The sequence below is a fragment of the Rhinolophus sinicus genome, chromosome 1, assembly GCF_057876585.1.
Source record: "Rhinolophus sinicus isolate RSI-liver-muscle chromosome 1, RSI-T2T, whole genome shotgun sequence".
Lineage (NCBI taxonomy): Eukaryota > Metazoa > Chordata > Mammalia > Chiroptera > Rhinolophidae > Rhinolophus > Rhinolophus sinicus.
The window spans coordinates 104290259-104312085 of record NC_142501.1 but is presented as its reverse complement, the minus strand read 5'-3'; the positions used below and the strand labels follow the sequence as shown (position 1 = coordinate 104312085).

The following is a 21827-nucleotide window of genomic DNA, read 5'->3' as shown; positions in this document are numbered from 1 at the left end:
AGCACATACCAGCACATGACAATGAATCTGAGCCCCTCTAGCCCCCACACCCGAGCTAGGGCTGTCCTGGCTCATCTGTCAGTCACCCGATCCCATACACCTGTTCCAGGCACAGCCTGTGAGCTGCCCACCCGCACCACAGCTATGAATAGGGTGGAGGATGGGGAACAAGGGGGCATTCTGAGGGCAGGAGGACAAGTGGGGGGGCATCTCTCAGGGTAATATGGGGGCAGCTTTCCTCTTAGGATGAGAAAGTAGAGAAGCAAACTTGTTTGGGGGAGGCGCTTAAAGTGGGGGGATACATGGTGGAAAGGAGTAAGGACTGGGTTATAATTAGAAGGCTGGGACACTGAGGCACGATGAGGCACGGGGGGTGCACTCGGCATCACTGGCCAGCATCCCTGGGTCTGTGCAGCATCACCACAGGGCAGCTTTGGGGGCAGACTTTGGATTGTCACTTGCGGGATATCCGTCTCCCCCAAACAACCAGCTCACTTATTCTACTTGCTCTCCCACAAGTTATAAATTCCTTGAGAGCAGAGACAATGTCTCGCCCTCTGGGCCCCCACTGGCCCTAGCGGTGCTGGGCTGGGGCAGGAAAAATGGGCGATTGACTGACTGATGGGGAGGGCCAGGTGAGTGAGAGGGGGTCAGGGAAGCCCGCAGAGTGTGTTTGAGATGGGGGCAGAGCCAGGTCCTTCCTGGGGACCCAGGGGCCTCTCTCGTCTCACCTGGCGCCACCCAGAGGTGAGAGGCGCAACCGCCACAAGTGACCTTTCCTGCAGGCCCATCCTGTACGGGGCACTGTCCAAGCCCTGGGGAGAGCTTAGTTTTAGTGTTTGCCTCCAGAGTGCTTACCATCTGGAAGGGGCAAGGCCTCCTGAACAGCTCCTGCCAGAATGGGGTGGTGAAGGGCAGATCAGTGTACTGGGAAGAGCCTGGGTGGGTTGGGCCGGTCCCACCCAGGCCTGGTGTGTAGTGTTCTTTTAGGTGGAACATGAATAAACATTTCTTCTGTAATCATTATGTAATTATTTTCATATATATATTAGAAAAGTAGAATCCCTGATTTCATGGCCGTATGGCTTAGAATGGAGTTAATGAATAAGAGTGAGTTGATTTAAAAGAAACCGTCAGGGACATGGTAGGACGTGGTAGTGGTACGTGGATGTGCATTAATCACGGGGAGGCCAGCAGTGGCTGACGTCTGAGAGGCCTCATGTTATGACCTGGCCGGGCCCCTTGGATGTCCACCCCCCACGTGCAGATACCTGCCCTTCCCAGGCCGCTGAGCTGCCTGCCAGCTTTTTTCCAGGCACTGTCCAGTTTCTGCCCTGTACCTAGTACAAGTCCCAGTGTTCTCGTTTTCCATTACGTAGGTAGCACAACCTGATTGTATACGAGGCCTGGCTGTGGAGAAGGGGGGAGGTTTCCAGGACCCTGCTGCCCAGGTTCTTTGTAAGCCCTCCCGATGGCGTCCGGGCCCCAGAACCTGGATGTGTGGCCCTTGGCTCCACCCCCAACAAGCTGCCTGCCGACTTACTGTCCGGTCTTGGCTTCCCCCTGTCTCTCCAGGCAGACCTCAACACCAACATGGAGGACGGAGGCAGCTCCTTCTACGGGGTCTCCAGCCAATACGAGAGCCCTGAGAACATGATAATCACATGCTCCACCAAGGTCTGCTCATTCGGCAAGCAGGTGGTGGAGAAAGTGGAGGTAGGGGCACCCGTGCACTTGTTGAACTAGAACTTTCCACGTTTGAAGCTGGTCTGCGTTGCTGTCCTCCGCTTCCCCCCAATTTGTCTGAATCAATGAAGCCTCAGTCTCACAGTCTCTTAGTTATCGATAACCCACCGCATGTCAAACATGGGCAGGTGCTGGGCTGGGGAGGAGACAGAGAGGACACATCCCTTCCCACTGTTCTCAAGCCTGGCTGCACCTTACATCACTGGAGCTTTCGAAACACACCAAGGCCCGAACCCCACTTCACAGCCCTTAACTCAGAATCTCAGGATGGAATCTGGGCAATAGCTGTTTGTAAACAGCTCTTTTAGAGTTACTTATTTTAAGTTAAACTTTTATTTTGAGATAATTGTGGGTCCCATGCAATTGTAATCCCATGTAGCCTTCACCCACCCAGTGGCAACATTTTGCATAATGGGAGTGTAGCATTGGCAGCCAGGAGGTTGACGTTGATGCCGCTCACCAATCTGATTCAGATTTCATTGGTTTGCACACACTCAGTTACACGAAGCGTGTGTGCAGAGGTATAGATACAAATACGCGACAGTTCCGTGACCACAGGGATCCCTGTGCATCCTTCCCTCATGTGTGTTAGTGTGCAGCCAGGACTGCGTCATTGTCTGTCCCTCTTGCCTGTTGCTATTACTCTCACGTCTTGAAGCTCTCCTCTGAGACCCAGCTTCTGCCTGTCGCTGAGAGTTTGTTCTCAAGGGTGTCCAGGCTTCCTGCCTTTTCTTCCCACTTAAGACTCAGTGGGTCATGGAGCTTCCCCGCAGTTGGGCCTGGGCTGGATGTGGTCAAAAGAGATTCTAAGCCCTGCTGCCCCCTGGGTCCTGCAGACAGAGTATGCCCGCTATGAGAATGGCCACTACTCCTACCGCATCCACCGCTCCCCCCTCTGAGTACATGATCAACTTCATCCACAAGCTGAAGCACCTGCCCGAGAAGTATATGATGAACAGCGTGCTGGAGAACTTCACCATCCTGCAGGTAGGGGGACCGGTGCGGGGGCGCTGCAGGTGTGGGGCGGAAGTGGATTGGTTCCGAGAGGAAATGGCATGTCCTCTTCTGGGGCCTTGACCCTCAGCTTTTCTCTCCCCTGCAGGTGGTCACCAACAGAGACACGCAGGAGACCTTGCTGTGCATTGCATATGTCTTTGAAGTGTCCGCCAGCGAGCGTGGGGCTCAGCACCACATCCACCGGCTGGTGAAAGAATAAGAGACTCGGGGAGCAGGGAGGGGGAAGAGATGTCGTGTGCAGGGACACGGGGCGGGGACCGGCAGGGGCAGCCCCCGGAAATGCCAAGACAGCTGAAAGGTCATGACTCTTCCTACCCAGGAGCAAACTGTGCCTGAACCTACAATGCCCCCAATAAACCCAAGATTTGTGTATTTTCAGAGGACCTGATCTGACTGTATGAGCCTTGGCAGGGGCTGTGGGAGAAGGGGGGGCAGGCTGGGAAGCAGGCCGGAAGCAGCCCCCGAGAGGCATCACTGGCAGTTCTGAAGTCATTGCCCTGATGGACTCAGCCAGGAATGTTGCCAGACGCGGAAGCTCAAGATGGGACGATTCCTCTGCTGCCACTCGAGTCCCTGCACCCTGAGGGGCCTGAGGCTAGGCGTGTGGGTTCTCCGTTCTGTGCGTGCTTCTGTGTGCGCCCTGGTCCTTGCGCGTGACGCACCTGCACTCCCTGGCCACCTCCGCTGCCACTGCCACAGGACAGCAAACAGGGAGGCCAGGGGCTGGATTTTAGGTGTGGAGGTGACTGAGTTGTTGGAAAGGTTGGAAGGGGGCACAGTCAGAACTGGTTAGATAGTTTTTATCCATCTCTAGTGTTGTGGTCTCTGTGGCCCTGCTGGCTTGTTGTGGACACTGGTTCCAGATCAGAGGAGCCCGGGACGGGGAGGGCAAGAGGGGCAGTGCTGAATGCGGCCTGCGGAGTTGAGGTGCTGAGGCTGGCGTCACGCAGCATCCTTTCTGGTGGGGAAGGCCAAGCACGTTGGTCAGGGGTCTGTGGTGGACCAGTGCTCTCTGAGACCATCCAGTGCTGACGTTCTGTGAGCCTTACCTCAAACTGCCTCGCAGCCCAGATGCCTGTTAGGGGGTGACTGCCTGAGAACCAGCTCAGGACATCCACTCCCTCCCCAAACAGTATTATCTGTGCTCCCTGGGGATGGAGGAGGAGGGGCATGGAACCCACTCTAGGCCTAGAGGCAACCACGGAAGGGGTTCCCTATATTTCTCCTGCGAACTGGCAGGGGCTTTGGGTTTCAGCCGTCCTCGGTTCATCCTAGTACCCATAGCTGCCTGACCTGGGGCAAATTTCTCCACCTGTCTGAGCCTTTGAAGAGGGCAGGTGATGGCACCTATCTTAGAAGGCCTTAGTGAGGAGGAAAGAGAATGTCTGCAAAGCTCCTGGTGCAAGATGCAGGATGCACTAAAACATTATGGCAGTTTGTCTACCTCCCTCAGCGAGTCCTGGGCCTGGCTCTTTGCTGCCATCTAGTGGCTCTTTGGTATCATCCCTAATGGGAACCACAATCCCGGGAGCCTGGGTTTCAACCTATAGGTGTGGGCTGTGTCCCAGCAGAGCCCTCAGGGAGCTAGTGTATGGGAATACACAGATGAGGAAGGCAGCATCTAGGATGGGGTACAGAGTGCTGGGTAGGAGCAGGGGCTCTGGCATCAGACCACTAGGATTGGAATCCTGGAGCTGTGTGGCCTGGGGGCAAGTTACTTAATCTCACTGTGTCTTGGTTTCCCCATCTGTAAAATGGGTATAATAATAGTACCTACCTCGTAATGTAGAGTGCCAAGCATAGTACCGAGCACATAAATGTGTTCGATAAATATTATGAATATTAGGAGCTTGTAGTCCAGGGAGTCAGATTGGAAAACTTGTACGTGGGCCTGGCTGAGCCTCAGAGCAGCTGGAGCTCAGAGACAGCAGAGAGTGGGCTGTGGAAGATTCAGGGGAGGTGCCACAATGGAGAGGGGCTGCCCTTTAAAGGATGGGCATGGTTTAGATAAGCAGACAGGAAGAAGGCTGGCCGGCATTCCACGTGGGGGAAAGAAGCCAGCTATCCAGTCGCCCTCTATCCTCTATAGGCCAGCACCCTCTCTTCATAAAAAAGTAACTTTAGCAAATACCTCTGGATTGCTGCTAGACTTCATGCCAAGTTGCTTAACTCTACTGTACATGGTGGGTCAGCTCTCATCACAAGATGTGATGTGGAGGTGGGCGGTGTGGTCCCTGTGTTCCTGAGTGGGGTGGCATGTGCTCACATGTCTGTGGGAGTCTGTGTCTGTGTGAGGCTGCCCCGCCCCTCCCCCAGTCACCCGCACAGCCCTCACCTTTGCCCCTCTCCCCTCTCCCCTCCCCCCTCCGCCTTCCCCTGTTCCTGGGCTATTTGGATGAAGGAGCTCATGATGCCTGCGTTGCTACTTTGAGAGCCTCTAGATCAGGGGTGTCCAAACTTTTTTCAACGTTTTTCACCAAGGGCCATATGTGGTAAAATACACAAACAGCCGGGCCACTCACTGGAGGTGAAGTACGTATTGCTTCACCTGGTTTTTTTAAGTAAACTAAATATATTTTTGGAATTTGCTGCGGGCCAATTAACAATGGATCATGGTCCGCAGTTGGCCCGCGGGCATCAGTTTGGACACCCCTGCTTTAGGTGCATGCTCATGAACGATGTGTGAGCAGCCCCTTGGCCATGGGGCAAACGCACCAGTTAAGGAGATGATGTTTTGGTGTCATGGGTGGGAAGGAGTCTGCAGGTGTTGTTGGGGCCAGGTGTTGGCTGTGAATTTTCCCTTCTCTTTAGGAACTGACTTCAGTGGCCTAATGGAGAGTCACGTACTTATAGCTGGAAATTCCAAACCAGTCAGCTGTGGGGGACACATGACACGTAGGTGCCTGTCCCACTGGTGTAGTGCAGACTGCGACCCTCGAGGCAGATGGGAGCCCTGCCCTCCCCTGCTACCCTCTCCAGCAGCCTCAGCTGACAGCCCTGCGCTTTCTGAGCCACTTACCCTTCCCAGTATGTCCCCCTGGCCGTTCAGCCTTGGCACTGCATGTTTCCCTGGCCCTCTTCTCCCAGTGGAGAACTGTTTCTCATTTTTCAAGAGCCAGCAATGGAGTCACCTCTTCTCATGAAGAGGGTTCATCCCTCCTGCCCCTGTGTGGCAAAAGCGCTCCATTCATGCCCTGTGAGAGCACCTGCTCCGTGGTACCAGAATACGGCACCTGTCATCTCTGCCAGTGCTCACCTGATGGGTACTGTGTGGTCCTCGTGTTGAAGATGAGGAAAGTGGAGGATGCAGCAGGGAGCTAGCTTTCTTGGCGTATTCATGCATTTATTTACTCACGTAGCATGTATGGACTTTACTTCTGCGTTGGGCCAGGCCCTGGGAGCGTACTGATGACCAAGATGGACAGGTCCTCAGGAAGCTTACATTTTGCTGAGGAAGAAAGACAAAGTGAGCAAGGAAACAAGACGTGTCGACTGTGATACATGCTGTCAGGTTGATGAGAGGACGCTGCCGTTGGGCGTCCCTGGGGACGGAGGGGCAGGAAGGTGACTGGTGTGTCCCAGGTACAGAGAGCAGGGTGTGTCAGGAATACAGAGGGAGAGGCGAGTGGACTAAGGTGTGGAGGCAGGTGGGGGCTAGGTCCTGCCCAGGTCAGCCGTCCAGATGGGGAGGACCCAGTGATCAGCTCCCTCGCCCACAGGCCAGCACCTCCTCACTCGGGAAGGACTCTGGATTTTGCTCTGTGTCCTGGGAAGGGAGGTCCTGGAAGTGTTTTAAGCACGGGAATAAGTCTGATCTGATCTTTAGAAGACAGCACTGGGGCTGCCGTGGACTACAGAGAAGCACATGTAATTGTCTGCCTCTGAGTCTCTTTCCTCCTGGACTCAACTTCTGTGGGTGGAGACTATGAATTTCCTGGTCTGTTACTTTCTGTAGACCAAACACCACGTCTGGAGCCTAGCGTGCTCAGGACACGTGATGAATGAGTACCTGTGCACAGGGCTTGGGGTCCCTGGGAGGTGAGGAGGGGTCCCTGAGTCCTCTGGGATGGAGCCCCTTGCCCTCCTGACATGATCTAGAACTGGCAGGCAGCGTCATCGAGATGGGGATGTGGAAACAGATCACCTGTGTCGTGGGGTCTGATGATGGCCAAGCGGCCTGTGTCCCAGTGGCCACCAATGAACGTCCATAGAGTGGGGTGATCCTCTAATGAAGGAGTTAGAGGTGCGTGTGCACGAGTGTGCTTGCGTGTGCACGGGCTCTGCCCTTTCAGGACTGAAGCCGGGGGGTGGAGCCGGGGGCCGCCGTGCTGTGGCCTGACTCAGCACGCTGTGTGCATTCGTGCATCCCATGCTCCCTCTCCCTGACTGCAGAGTTCAGAGGACAGTGGGCAGGGTGGTGACGGGCTGGAGGTTGGAGGGCTAGCGTCTCTTGTGAGCAGGAGTGGTGACAGCAGGGAGCTCTGACAGCCACAGGCTCGGGCTGACCTGGCTTCTTACAAGTTGTGTGATCTTGGGCAAATGACTTACCTTCTTGAAACCTTCATAAACCCATTTGTGGAATGGAAACAAAATGGCTTTGACTTAAGGTCGTTGGTGGGAGGAAGAAAGGTGGTAGTACATATGAAAGGGCATCTCCATTCCCAAGTCAGTGAGCGCTCAGTGTTACTTACGGGTATAAGCACTTTCCGGACTGCTCTTCCACCCCTACCACACACACACACTTTAGACAACAAAAAAGAAATCAGTTAAGGAGGACGCCTCAAGGCTGAGAAGGGTCCCAGGGCCCCAGGGAAGGGTCGCGAGAGTAAGGACAGGACAAATGGCGGGCTAAGCCACTCTGAATAGGAAACTGTCCGGAATTCGGGTTTTGTTTACTTCCTAAGGGCGGGGAGAGGTGGTCACATGCCTTTGTGGAAGGGTGGACGGCTGGAGTCCAGTTAGTGGAAATAGCTACGGGTCTTTTTAATCTCGTGGATGTCTAACACTCAGCTAAGGTTTTGTGTTTTTGCTGTGAAAACCTCCTTTATCGCTCTGAAGCCCCAGTAAAGTCGGCTATGTACACCAAGGCCTTTGTGCGAGTGATTTCTTTTCACGGAAACGAAAGTCTCACCTGTTGGTCGAGCAGCAAAAGCAGCCGCAGCAGCATCCGAGTGGAGCCTGCAGGCACGTCACGGAACCAAGCCTGGAAGCAGGAGCGCAGACACGTGAGTCGCCTGCCCGCCAGACCCGTCCTTCCCAAGAGAACTGAAAGCACTTGGGGGTGCCTGCAAAGGGATCCAGTACAAGCCAGTGTCACTAGCCTATCAGAGAGCAAGTGCCTTGGCTGCTGTCTGGTTACGTAAACTCCTTAACCGCTTTTGAAGTGAGGAAGTTCTGGTTCTGTGAGCACTGCAGTTTTAGAAGCATGGCATGAGGTACTTCAACAGAGGGACACAAAACCACTGGATTTGAAAGTGGTCAAAGCGAGCGGTTCAGGCGGGGCTGGTAGGATGTGGTCCCTAGCTTGGCATCTTACGAACTTGATTTTAGCCCTGGGGCAACCCAGGAGTGAGCAAGCCCACAGGACTGGCGTGCACACCAAAGTCAGGGCCCTGTGATCAGTAAGCCCACGTGCCACTTCATTAATTCACATTGGGCACTGCCACGTCCAGGTCAGGGGACACCTGTGTGTGCTTGTTAGCACGGCCTTTCCTTCGTAGGGAGCCCTTCCTCCGTGGGAAACCAGATCGCTTGCGTCTGGTGGCTTGTGCATGTGTTCAAGCTTTGCTGGGCCAGCTTAAAGGACTGTGCTTGCAATGTTGAGAGTCTGGTGCCCCGTCTCCATTTGGGGGACCTGAATTCTCCCATACAAAGATCAAGGAATCTCTTTTTTCTGGACATTCGTTAGAGATGGCTCCTTTTTGTAACCACGAGTCCCATAACATCACGTTGAAAAGTTCCAGTGCGTGTGGATATTCGCCCAGTTGGCATTCCTCAGACTACTGAGCACCTAACCATATTAGCTACTGTGCTACGCTCACTCTTACTCGTTTGTGGTTCAGAGAGGCATAGGTCTAAAGCTCCATTTACCTGGCGCAAATCCCCCTCCTCCTCCTCTCCCTCTCAGCGTGGTGAGCAGGAGACCCCGCCTCGGTGACAAGGCCTGCCTGTCACAGGCTCAGTGGCCTGACACTACCCCCTTACGTTAGGTCTAGGGGCACAGAGGACAGGTAGCCTTAGACTGGGCTTTTCTTGGCTCCCAGGTTTGTGGGGAGCCCTGGGCATCACAGATGGACTTACAACTTGGGATTGAGGAAATGAAGGAAGAAGGAAAGAGCAGGAAAATGTGAGAAAGGGTAAGGCAGGAGCCATGTGGGAGTGGCATTACTGTCCCCCGAGCTTGTTCTTTCAGGCCCTGCCAGCAATCGTTGCAGTACAGAGAGAACACTTATTGAGCACATGTTGTATGCCAAGCACTATTCTAGGTGCTAAGCTGCCAGGGGAGAGTGCAAAGGTCCTCGCTCTTACGGAACGTCCATTCTAGTAGCAAGCCTGATAATAAGCAACGAGAAGAGGTATATAAACAAGAAAACAGCAGGAACTGATTAGCGCTTTGATGAAAATAAAACGGGATGATGTATCGGAACAGGGTTTGGCCATATCCAGCGCCCCACCTGGTTTCTTATTCCCAGGAGCTAAGAATGGTTTTCATGTTTTTAAATGGTTGAAAAAAACGTCAGGAGGAGAATAACATTATGACCTGTGAAAATGATACAAAATTCAGGTTTCAGTGTCCATAGAGTTTTATTGGAACACAGCCACCGTCACGTGTCTGCGTGCTGTCGGTGGGGTGGCTGCCTTCCTGCTGCAGCGTGGAGCCGGGGGTGGTGACAGACCACGGACAGCTCGCAGTGCCTGAAGTACTTACTGCCTGCCCTTCACAGACTCAGTTTGCTGGTGGCTGTCAGTGGTAGGCAGTGGCCACAGGGGCTTCTTCAGAGTGGGTGGTCATCGAGGGCCCCCTGAGGTGACAGTAGGAGCCAGCCAGGTGAAGACATAGGGAAGGGAACCCTTACTTTGAGGGTGCTGAGGTGGGGAAGAGCTCCGCGTGTTCAAGCAGCAAGAAGGACCGAGTGCGGCTGGAGGAAGGTGCTGTCCGTTTCCTGGTGGCCATGTCTTCCCTGACTTACCTGAGGATCGTCATGGTTTCGGGCATGTGGTTCATCTCCCAACCGGCTGTTTCCTCCCAGGTGCTTTCACCTTGGCTGGTTTCGGTCTTGTCCTTTGTGTTAAAGCTTTTCCTCAGAAGCCCGGTATTGCCAGTTGTCTGCTTCTACTTACGAGGGTCACTGAGAGCCCAGGGGAGGCACTGACCAGGTGGGCAGGTGTTGAAAGCCGGCTGCGCTCAGACAGTTGGTGGGGCTCCTACTTTAGGATGTGGATTTTTTTAGGGCATTTCTTCCTGGCCTGATCAGATACCATGAAAAGTGTTCCTCCAGTTTCTTGCTGGAGAGAACTGTCTGGCCACCAGCATTCTGGGAACCAAGTGGGAGAAAAGTGCCAGGGACATCTTAACAGTCCTATGGAAACTCACCAGTTCTGTTTTCTGCACACTCCTCTTGTGTTCACCTGGACCCGGTGTCCCTGGCCTGGAGACACCCAGCTTCCCCTCTCCTGGGGAAAGAACTCCCGGCTTCTGGCTGAGCTGGGCGGTCCAGCCCCAGTTGCATGGAGTCAAGGAGAGGATTTGGGATCTCTCTTCTTTAACTCAATTTGAGCAGTCCCCTGTCTTTACTTCCATTTCCAAGGATACCTGGTGCCATCAGTCGTGACTGTGGGGGTGTTTGGTGGTACAGTAGTACCTTGGTTTTCGAACATCTCTGTTGACGAACATTTCTGTTTACGGAGGCCGTAAACCCGGAAGTAAATGCTTTGGTTTTCGAACACGCCTCGGAAGTCGAACACGTCATGCGGCTTCCGCTGAGTGCAAGATCCTGAGGCCTAGCTGTTGGCTGTTTTCCAACATTTCAGAACTGGAACCGTCTTCCGGAATGGATTATGTTCGAAAACCGAGGTACCACTGTATAAATCATGTTCCCTTTTCACTTTCTCTGGATTAGGATTCAGCTTTCTTGGGTCTGCTGTCAGTTGGCACTCGTCCTTCCGTTTTCCAGCCTCTGAATTTCTGTTACTATTATTTCCTCTCCTATTCTCTTTGTCCTTTAGAGATACCTTCTAAAAAATCCCTGTATGGTCATTTTAGAAGGGTTTCAAGAGGGAACAAAGTAGATGTGTTGAATCTATCACCTTTGTCATGACTTATTTAAAATATCACTCTTGTCATTGTGTACAGACAGATAAGAGGAGGGCAGGAGTGGAAGCAGGAGACCCAGTTAGGGGGTTCTGCAAAGGTCTAGGTGAGAGATGCCGGTGCTTTGGACGAGAGTGTAGTGGTGGAGATGAAAGAAAGTGGATGACCTTGAGATACGTTTTGAAGGTATGTTATGACTTCCTAATCACTTGGGTGTAGGGTGAGTGGGAAAGTGAGGCGATCAGAGTAACTCCAGAGTTCATGGCTTAAGTCATTGGTGTCGTTTACTACAACGTGAACGTCTTGGGGAGGAGCAAGTCTGTGGGTGGAGATGGAGAGTTAAGGTTGTAATACCTATTAGACAGCCAAGTAGACATGTCCAGTAGCAGCTGCATATATGATTCTGGAATTTAGGGGAGAGGTCAGGGCTGGATTTAGAATTCATTGGCATCTGCATTGGCATTTAAATCCTTGGGACTAGATGAGATTACTTAGGAGGAGAGTATGGATGGAGAAGAAAGAGGTGTCCCCAGGACTGCCCTGAGTCATTCCAACATTTAAGGGTAGAAGAGAGAGAGGAGGAGGAAAACCAGAAAGGTGTGGTTTTCTTCTCAGTAGTAAAGAGAAGAAAGTGTTTCCGCAGGGAGTGGTGACATGTGACTGGCAGGTAGATTGAGAAGAGGATGGAGACATGACCATTTGTGGTGGAGACTTCCTGGCCTCCCTTGATTCCTGAGTAATAGGGACCCCTCCATTTCAGCTGAGCACCTGGTCACTCAGAGTAAAAACCATAGTTCCTAGTCTCCTTTGCAGCTAGATATGGCCAATGGCAATACGCAGAAATACAGTTTCCAGAAGTGTCCTAAAAGGGAGGGGGCATGTTCTTCTTCATCTCTTTTTCTTTTCAGTTGACTGGATTGTGATGTAATGGCTGGATGTCCTGTCCTGCAGCCTTTGTTGACCATGAGATGACCGTGGAAATGGAAGTGACCTGTGGTAAAGCAACAGAAAAAAGGCTCTTGGGTCTTTGATGACAGACCACTGTGACAGATTTTATATGAGAGAAAAATAAACCAGCTTGTTTAAGTCACTTTTAGCCTGTGTTTTTTGTAATTAGTGGCCAAACTTAATTCTAACTGATAGATCGTTGGATCTGGCAACACGCATTAGAGGCATGGTGGATGAAGCATGAACAGCTGTAAAGAAACCGAGCTGCAAAAAAACGTTCACATTGTAGTAAATGGCACCAATGACTTAAGCCATGAACTCTGGAGTTACTCTGAACGCCTCACTTTCCCACTCACCCTACACCCAAGCAATTAGGAAGTCGTAACATACCTTCAAAACATATCTCAAGGTCATCCATTTTCTTTCATCTCTACAGCAACAATAATAATACCACTGCTGACTATAGTGCTTTCCAGTTTACAGAGCACTTTCAAATACGCTGTCCTGCCAGGTGTTTACAGCTTTACTGTGATACTGGAGACATTCTCCTCACAGATGAAGAAACAGGCTCAGAGAAATCACTAACTCATGTCACCTGGTTACTAAGTCGCAGGTTTTATACTACTTCTACCTGGATATTCTGGCTCCTCTCCCCGTGCTCATGAATGTAGGTGGATAAATATAAGCTTCTACCCCAGAGTTTGCCTGACACTGGGCAGGGCAGTTGGAAGTTAGCCCCCAAAAGTCCCAGAGTGCTGGCTTTAAGGAGAAAGCTTTTTTTTTTATTGTGCAGCAATCAAAGCTTTCTCACTTTTCAGGAAAATGCCTCTGTTTCTATCAGGGCAATGCGGGGTACAGGAGGTTGTGGAGAATAAAGGGAAGTGAAAGTTAGCCAGCCACCAACGCTGGAGGGAAAATGTGTTTGCCAGCTGACATGCCAGCGATCCCCGTTTGGAAGTAATCGGGTAGCGATCAGATGTTCAGGAGAGTCTGCTGAGTGTCCTGTGACCATATAAATGTTTTCTTCGTATCAAAGGGATCTGCTTCTCTTCGCAGTCTCCCCTCCTCAGCGGCCAAGCTGAGAACTTTGGAAGTTTGGCACGATTCTCTCCTTCTGCTTTTCCTCTTCAGTAACTACTTTGCTGACTTTTTTCCAATTTCTAAATCCCCTCCGATGCTCATGCAGACCCTTGGTGGGGGGCTGTGCCTCATGTCGTGTTGGGGAGCTGCAGGCTTTAAGCTGATGAAGGGTTTGTGCCTTCCTGACAGCAAGCAGAGGTGAGGTGACTTTTAGGGAGCTCGCTCAAGGTCACACAGTCAGGAAGTGGGAGCTGGGATTTGAGGCCCGCCTGTGACAGACAACTGTGCTGTCTCCCCAGCTTTGATCTTAGAGAATTAAGAGCTCCTTGGGAAAGACCATTCTGCCCATCCCCCCCCATGGCCCCCTTTAATCTTGTGTGACCCACCCTGCTAGCTCCTGGAGGCACATTAAAGCAAGCCTGCCATGCCGGCCTCAGGGAGGCCCCTCCCTAGTTACCACTTGCTCTTTATCTCCCTGGATTGTGGATTCCTGGCTGTAGTCCCTGGCTTTGATATTTGCTTCTACTTCTGTGGAGTTTGGCAACTCATCACATTCCATTTGCAGCTTTTCGGGCTTCAGGTTTTCTTTTTTCGTTAGCCCTCTGCTCTGTTCCTGCTTCTGATTTTGTCTCCTTCCATGGCCTGGGGTGAGGAGCCCTCTCCCTCTGGCCTGTGCTCTGCAGAACCCCGCAGCTGGGCCAGAGATGGAAGTGGCATCGAGATGGCATTATCACAAGGGGCATAAGAAGACTGCAACGCTGCCCTTGGCCACAGTTCCCCTCCCTCAAAGGAGACACACGCACAAGAGGATAAGAAGGCACTTACCAGTGTCTTTATCAGGTGAGACGTGGACCCCAGTGTCAAATTCCAGAAGGGTTGGCTCCAATGCCTAGAGCCAAACAGGCCTCATTCATCCCATAAACACTTCCTGAGCTCCTAGGACTGGCCAGCACTGTTCTCTTTCCTGGGGATGCAGAGGTGAATAACATAAAAATCCTGGCCCTCCGAGAGCTTATATCTAGTGGGGGGAAATCACACAAAAAATAGACAAAATTACGTCAGCCTCCTGTTCTGTCTCTTCCCCCACAGCCATACCCAAGCATCTTGGATCTGATCTCGGATGGGGGCAAGGCCACCCTCACACCGGAGATCAGCACAGGGAGGGTAAGACTTGGGGGGTGGGGGGTGGGGGGGCACAGCTGCCTCAACTCCCACATAGACAAAAACCCCCTACCTCCCACCCCGGGCCCTGCTACAGTATGACAGCAAAACCATTTGCTCTGTCCACAGAGAAAACGCAAGAGAGCGCAAGCACACGCGTGAGTGAGAGCTCTCTCCTCTGGCTTAGGGGGCAACTCCAGGCCTTGGCAACTGGTCACTGGAGCCCTGGAAAGGGCCACACACATGCGTGCACACGTGCAGAGCGTGTACTTCATGGGCTTCAGTGCGTGGTACCCAGGAGGGGCAGCAGGAGCTCAGCAGAAATGCATTCTCATTCCACCCATCCCAGTGGTTCCCATGCACATTAAAGCTTGAGAAGAAACAGGCTAGACTTTGACCAGGTGCAAAGAAAAGCTCCACCCCCAGATGTGACCAGTATTAATTCCTCTTGGAGCTGGAGTAGGAGAGGGAGCATGGGTGGAGTATAGACTGCTTCCTTCCCCGGGAAAGGTGTGTATTTGGAGCAACATACGTGCATGCGTCATTGTTTGTAATAATTAGTTACTGTAAATAAAATCATCAACATCAATAAAAAAAGAAGAAAAGAAAATTAACTTAAGTCCAAAAAAGGATGCTTCCTTTTAATTTGACTTGTAGTATTTGAATTGTAATATTTTCAACTGTCAAAATTTCAACCAATACATGCCATCTTCTACTTTGTATTGGTGTGTAAACTACTAAGGCAACATCGATTGAGTTTTTAATGTCTGGGGAACTTTTATGCATGGAAAAGAATACTAAAATTATTTGTGTGTATTAATTTTTTTCAATTGATCAAAATTGTAAATTTTAAAGCCTGATTTTATTAAGTTCAACTTACAAATCTTGCTATTTTGTTCATAGGGCTCGTAATTTTATGTTAAATGTCTTTTACGTGCTCCTTAATGTCAGTTAGCTTATAAATTCTGTAAACCTTTAAAATCACTTACAACCTTGATTAATTAAATGCTTAGGTGGTTTAAACTACAATTAAGCATCTAACAAAGCAGACTTACAAATCTAACAAAATCTTAGACGCTAAGAATTTAAAAACTATTCACAAAACATAGTAAGTCTCAACTTACAGATCTAATCAGATTTATTTAAGCATTTAACCTTTAAACTTAATGCACCTAGGATTACATTAACATCACAAGTCTAATATGTCACATGCTTTTATACTTTTCTGACACATTAAAAAGCAGTTAAAAATTATAAGCTTTAAAATGGTTAATTTAGTGTTATGTGAATTTGTAAAACAGTTAAATTTTTAAAATTACCAAAAAGAACAGATAAAGTATAAATTATCCCAGTGAGTACAGCAGTTACTACTACACATACCTTTAAACCTATCACAAGAGTGTTAATATATGTTTGCTTCATTCATCATCTTGATATTTATTTTCAAGCTCCTATCCAAACTTTCAAGTTTCTATCCAAATAAAGCAGGCAGAATCAGCCTCACTGGGCTACTATGACTACAGTGAAGATTTAGGACTTGTATATACATAAGATTGGGCTTTTGAGCTCTATATTTGGAGCTGCCATTCTGTTATAGATATGGAGAGACTCCAGGAGATTGGGAGAGTCTGGGCGTGGGGTCTGGAGGTGCCTTCTACAGTAATTTTGCCAGTCTGGCAATTATCTGTGGGAGTGGCTTTCTGTAGTCAAATTTGTGTGCCACAATAACAAAATTCATAAAACCCTCACTTAAAAATAATACAACCCATTGCATCTTTCATCCCGGATTGTTACCCTGCCTGGATATAAATACAAGAAATTCACAGCTTCATTACTAACCAGAACATGCCTGTGGTATACACATTGTTTGAATGGTTGACATTTAGGGGGAACTTGCCCAGACCTTTTATTGTCTAACCCATATTCAATATCATTAAGGGCTCAGGCTTTTCACAAGACTTGTTTTCTTTCTGATACTCAGACTGTTGCCACTTTGCCTTTTTTTTTCTTTTTCTGTGTTCCTTTTCCTCTTAACACTGTTTCAAACATTTTTAAAACTAACATGCTTCTGGCATCATCTGGCAGACTTAGGTCTGCTTTGACTTTTCTTGCCCTGAGTACGGAATCCCCTGGTCTCCAAGGAGCTCTGCTTTCCTTCAGTGGTGACTGTTATTAGGTAGCAATCTGGGTGCTTGTGGTGTGACTCAGATTATCCACATGAGAACGGAGGGCAAGGAGGCATGTCCACCCCGGGCCACGTCAGTGAGAGAGCCTGAAAATGAGTTCACTGTAATGTGTCCTTTAGAACTCCAACCCTAAGTCCTTTAGAAATGTATGGGCTACTGTAACAGCTTTTCATTTTATCCTTCCCTTTGTAACCGCCAGCTTTCAACTGCCAGCTGCTGCTGCTTTTTTAGAAACAGCTTTCATGTCATGCTATATATATTTTAATGATAATATTGATGAACCTTTCTGTGTCATAATGGACGTATATCGACTTAGATTCCAAACGTCCTGGCCAGGGCTGCAATGTGTCCCTCGTCGCTTTTATGATGCTTGTGTGTCTTATCAACCATCATCCTCTGGTCATTTTATTGACAGTCACACATTTCATTTCACTCAACTCTATTGAATTCACCAGGCGCGATTCCAATTTCAGAGCATCAGCGTGGTTCTCTCCTTTCTCCTGGAGCAACCTTTGCCTTCTGGCTTTCCTCTGCCTCTTATACTGGAGATGGGTTGTCACTTTTTTTCTCCCTGTTATCGTCAAGACTCCTCTCACGCAGTCTCAGTGGATGTGCCTCAACCATTCGCTCTTTAACGAGGCCAGCCTTTCAGAGGAAACAAGTCAAAATATTTTTGGCACCATTAACCTATTTAACACAACGTTTTTATAAGTAAGCAGATTTCTTTCCCACAGTACATGTGACAGAGAAAAGCAGAGAACCCAGTTTCCATCAGCTTGTGCCCAACGTCTGTGCCCCTCTCCCTGTCACTCCATCCGTTCTCTGCCAAACCGTCATCCTCAAGTGCTCGGCATTTCCTCACTCTGACTCAGCTCCCACCTCCCACCTCCACCCACCACGCTGCCCTCTGGTGACCAGCAAGCACCCCATATCCCCAACCCTTCTATGGAGGACAGACCCCAACTCTTGGTGTTCACACCTTTGTGGGCTGCCCTCCCATTGAGCACATGTGCACCTGTGACTTGCTTCTAATGGATGGGATATGGCACAGGTGGTGGGACGTCACACCTGTGATTAAGTTACGTTCTATAAGACTCCCGTCTCGCTAACACATTTGTCCTAGAGATTCTCTTTGCTGGCTTGATGAAATAAGTGGCTGTGCTGGGGGTAGCACACTTGGCTAAGCCCGAGGGTAGCCTCCAAGAGCGGAGGCCAGCCTGCAGCAGCCAGCCAGCAGGAAGCCATCCTCAGCCACACAGCTGCAAGGAAGTGGATCTGACCACAACCTGAGTGCGCTGCAGGGATTCTTCCCCATTAGAGCCTCCAGGTGGCAATCTGGCCTCACCCTGACGGCAGCCCCGTGAGGACCCAGCTAAGCTGTGCTAGGACTGACTCGTGGAAACCGTGAGATGAGAAATGGGTGCTGTTTAAAGCTGCTAAGTGTGGTCATTTGTTGTGCAGCCATAGATAAGTAGTACACCTGCAGACACTGCTCCTACTGTGGCCCTCCCACCTGGTGGCTGGTTCCGTTCTCCCATACCAGGCGTAGACGCTGGGAGGTAGGGGGATGCTCTTCCTTCCTTCCCTCCTCCCTCAGACCACTTTTCCGAGCCTCAGTGGTGTGGCTCTGCATCCTCTTCTCTTGAGAGCCTCTGCCATTTACTCACCCCCTGGTCCCTTATTCTTCAAAGATCTGAGCCACTGTCTCATATAATCCTTTCATCCTAGGTAAATTCAGGGTTGTTTTGAGTGGACTGTCAGTCTCTGGACTTGCTTCTCTCTGAAGACCATCTATCTCTGTTCTCTCTAAGCCACCCACTCCCACAATTACAACTGGGGCTTTGGCACCACTGGAAGCTGTTCCACTCTAAAATCGCTGAGGTGGTCTTTTACCTCCTCTGCCTCCCCTTTCAGCTCTCTGGTTCAGTTGTTCCCACTGCCACAGTTTCCCCCTTATCAGCACCTCTGCTCTGTTGCTCTCTCTAATTATCCCCATACTAGCGTACTACCTTCTGTCTCTCTTCAATCACTCTTTTAAACGGAGAACAGAAGCCATCAAATGAAAATCTCCATCTGGGGCATAATCGACCTGTTTGCTCCCATTCTATCCTCTTTTCCCTCCTATTGCAATGCGAGAGCTAGCATCTTTCTGCCTCAGTCAAATCTCTACACTTACAATTTGGATTCGATTCCCCTCCCTCCTTCTATAAAAACGTTTTGCACCAACCTACTATTTGTGTTCTCTTATCTTTCCCATATATTCAACCTCTTTCTCTTAACTGGATCCTCCCCATAAGCTGTTTTTCTGTCCCATCTTCTCTTTCTGGGATTTCAATTACCCACATATTAGACATTTTCATATTGTCCCATAGGTTCCTGTGACTCTGTTATCTTTTTTTCTTTCTGATGTTTTTTCTTTTTCTTTCAGATTGATTACTTTCTATTGATCTATCTTCAAGTTCATTTTCTCTTTGCACTGACATCTTTATTTGGCCATTAAGTCCATCCAGTGAATTTTTAAATTCCAGATATTTAGTTCTAAAATTTTCATTTGGTTCTTTTTAATATTTTCTATTTTTCTGTTGTAGTTTCCTATCTGTCCATTTATTATAAATGTATTTGTCTTTATATCATTGAACATAGTTATAATAGCTGCTTTAAAGACTTTGTCTGAGAATTCCAACATCTGAGTTATCTTGGAATTGGCCTTTGTTGTTTGCTGTTCCCTTGAGAATGGGTCGCATTTTCCTGGTTCTTTGTATTCTGGGCAATTTTGTATTATATCCTGAGTATTTTGAAGATTATGTTGAGGATTCTATTTTATCCTTCAGAAAAGTGTTGATATTTTTCTTTTGTCAGGTAATTAACTTGATTATGCTCAAACTACAAACTGTTTTACCTGTAGCACGCAATTGCTCGAGTCTCAGTTTGATTTTTTTATCTTTAGCTGGGATTCTGCTCATGTGTGGTTCAGGCATGAGTCAGAGACTTAGGCAGAGTTTATACAGAGAATTTTGGGTTTCTGTTCTCTTTCCAGGACTCACCCCTTATTCAGCTCTGGGCTTTATCTGCTGGTTCCTCTGCCAGAAAGACAGTGGGTTTTCTATTGGAATTTTAGGCATCCTATGCTTCGCTTCTTCCACATTTTGAATCCCCTCCAAAATCTATCTACTTGGGTTCACTCTCCAGAACACTCAGGTAGTTGAAGTAGTTCTTTTCTTTTCTTTTTTTTCAGGAATTTTTTTAAAAAAACTTTTTATTTATTTTAAGTGTGTTTTTCCAGGACCCATCAGCTCCAAAACAAGTAGTTATTTCAAGCTAGTTGTGGAGGGCGCAGCTCACACTGGCCCATGTGGGGCTTGAACCGGCAACCCTGGTGTTATGAGCATTGTGCTCTAATCAACTGAGCTAACTGGCTCCCCCCAAGTTTTGGTTTTTGGTGTTATTGGTAGTGGGGTTTTTTTTATGTTGTGCAGAGTGTATAGTATCATCTGTGGAAGGGTTGGTCCATTAGGAGCTTATTCCTCCATACCAGAAATAGGACTCTTCCCACAAGGTTTTAAATAGGCTCATTCCTCTCTGTTAAATTCCCCAAACTCTCCCTTGATCTACATTCTCCTTCAGCTATCTGTGTGCTGTATTTTCCCATCCACAGCCTCTTTTTTTTTTTTGGGAAAAAATTGTCTTACTGGCTCTATTTCTCTGCTCCACTCCCTTCTCAACTCTCTCCATCAAAGCTTCTGCCTCATCATTGCAAAAACAAAACAGAACAAAAAGAAACAAACAAACCAAAAAATCTGGCTCTTGCCAAGATCCCCAGTGACCTTAAACTTACTAAATCTGCTGGATACTTATTAGCCCTCATTTTCTTTGAACTCACAACCTTTGCCTTCAATCTAACCCTCTTCCCCTGTTGCCTGTCTCAGTGAATGGCTCCAACGACCATCCTCTCAGGCTGACCAGGAACATGATGACTCCTTCTTGACACCTCTTTCCCCCAAATCCGTCATATCGATCGCCAATCCGTACATTTCTCTTTCTGAATCTCTCTCAGGTCTCTCCATATCCCTTCCTTTGTCACTACTACCAACCTGGGCCAACCTAACCATCTCGTGCCTGGACCACTGCTAAAGCCTCCTGTGTGCATGCTGGTGTGCATGCTGGTCTCTGCACCCCTCCAATCTGTTCTCTATGCTACAGCCAGAGTGATGGTCTCAAAATGCAAACCTGATCCTGTCACTCTTATTTAAAACACTTCAATGATGATTTGCTTGTCTTAGGACATAGGGACCTGTCAAAGTCCTTAACGTGACCCAGCAGAGTCTGCTGCCGATGTGATTCTTTGCTCTTATCTTGTATTGTGTACCCCACCCCTAGCTCCCTTGCTCCAGACACACTAACATTTCCAGTACTGTGGCAAATTCATGTTTGGGTTTAATGCTTTTAATTGGTCCATCCTTTTACATGTGGTTGTGGTCTGCAAGGCAGAATTTGTTTGTTTGTTTGTTTTTCAAAGATTTTATTGGGGAAGGGGAACAGGACTCCTTCAGGCCTCCCCTTCAAGTCAAGTCATTGTCCCCTCAATCTCAGTCGCGGAGGATGCTGTTCAGCTTCAAGTTGTTGTTCCTTCAGTCTTAGTTGTGGAGGGCACAGCTCAGCTCCAGGTCCAGTTGCCGTTGCTAGTTGCAGGGGGCACAGCCCACCATCTCTTGCGAGCCGGCAACCTTGTGGTTGAGAGCCCGCGCTCCAACCAACTGAGCCATCCGGGAGCTCAGCTGCAGCTCAGCTCAATGTGCTGTGTTCAATTTTAGTTGCAGGGGGCGGAGCCCACCATCCCTTGCGGGACTCGAGGAATTGAACTGGCAACCTTGTGGTTGAGAGCCCACTGGCCCATGTGGGAATCGAACCGGCAGCCTTCGGAGTTAGGAGCATGGAGCTCTAACCGCCTGAGCCACCAGGCTGGCCCTGCAAGGCAGAATTTAAAGTGTGATCTTAAACCATGGAATTGCCCTTATCAGCATATTCTAGGATCATGAAGAAAGTTAATACAAATGCAGCTCCTATGGCTATTATTGTTACCTATATTGATTCCAACCAACCACGCAAACTCCTCAGTTGCTACTCACATGTTCAACTAGATGGTATACATGTGGCATACATGTGGCACGCACGCACGCACACACGCACAGAAAATGAGACAGTTACCACGTGCTCCCCAGTACTCTACATCAGGGGGACAAATGCCAACAGCTTGAGCTTCACCTGAAGGCCTTCTGTAGCGGCGTTCTGCTTTTCTTGGCCTCTGTACACTACGTCTGACTTCACAATGTTGCCTGTGCCTTTTGGTCTTTATACAGTACATGCTGACCACCAGTGAT

The 21827-nt window shown here is 49.3% G+C and overlaps 1 protein-coding gene across 1 annotated transcript in view; it reads left to right on the top strand.

Annotated features, from left to right (window-relative positions):
- LOC148759138 (transcriptional enhancer factor TEF-3-like) overlaps positions 1-3141 on the top strand; it is a 33725-nt gene extending 30584 nt beyond the window's left edge. The window contains 4 exon segments of the mRNA XM_088802092.1: positions 1576-1716; positions 2583-2641; positions 2643-2733; positions 2849-3141. Of these exon segments, the coding sequence (XP_088658218.1) occupies positions 1576-1716; positions 2583-2641; positions 2643-2733; positions 2849-2962 (405 nt within the window). The 3' untranslated portion in view covers positions 2963-3141.
- Positions 3142-21827: the final 18686 nt, after the last annotated feature.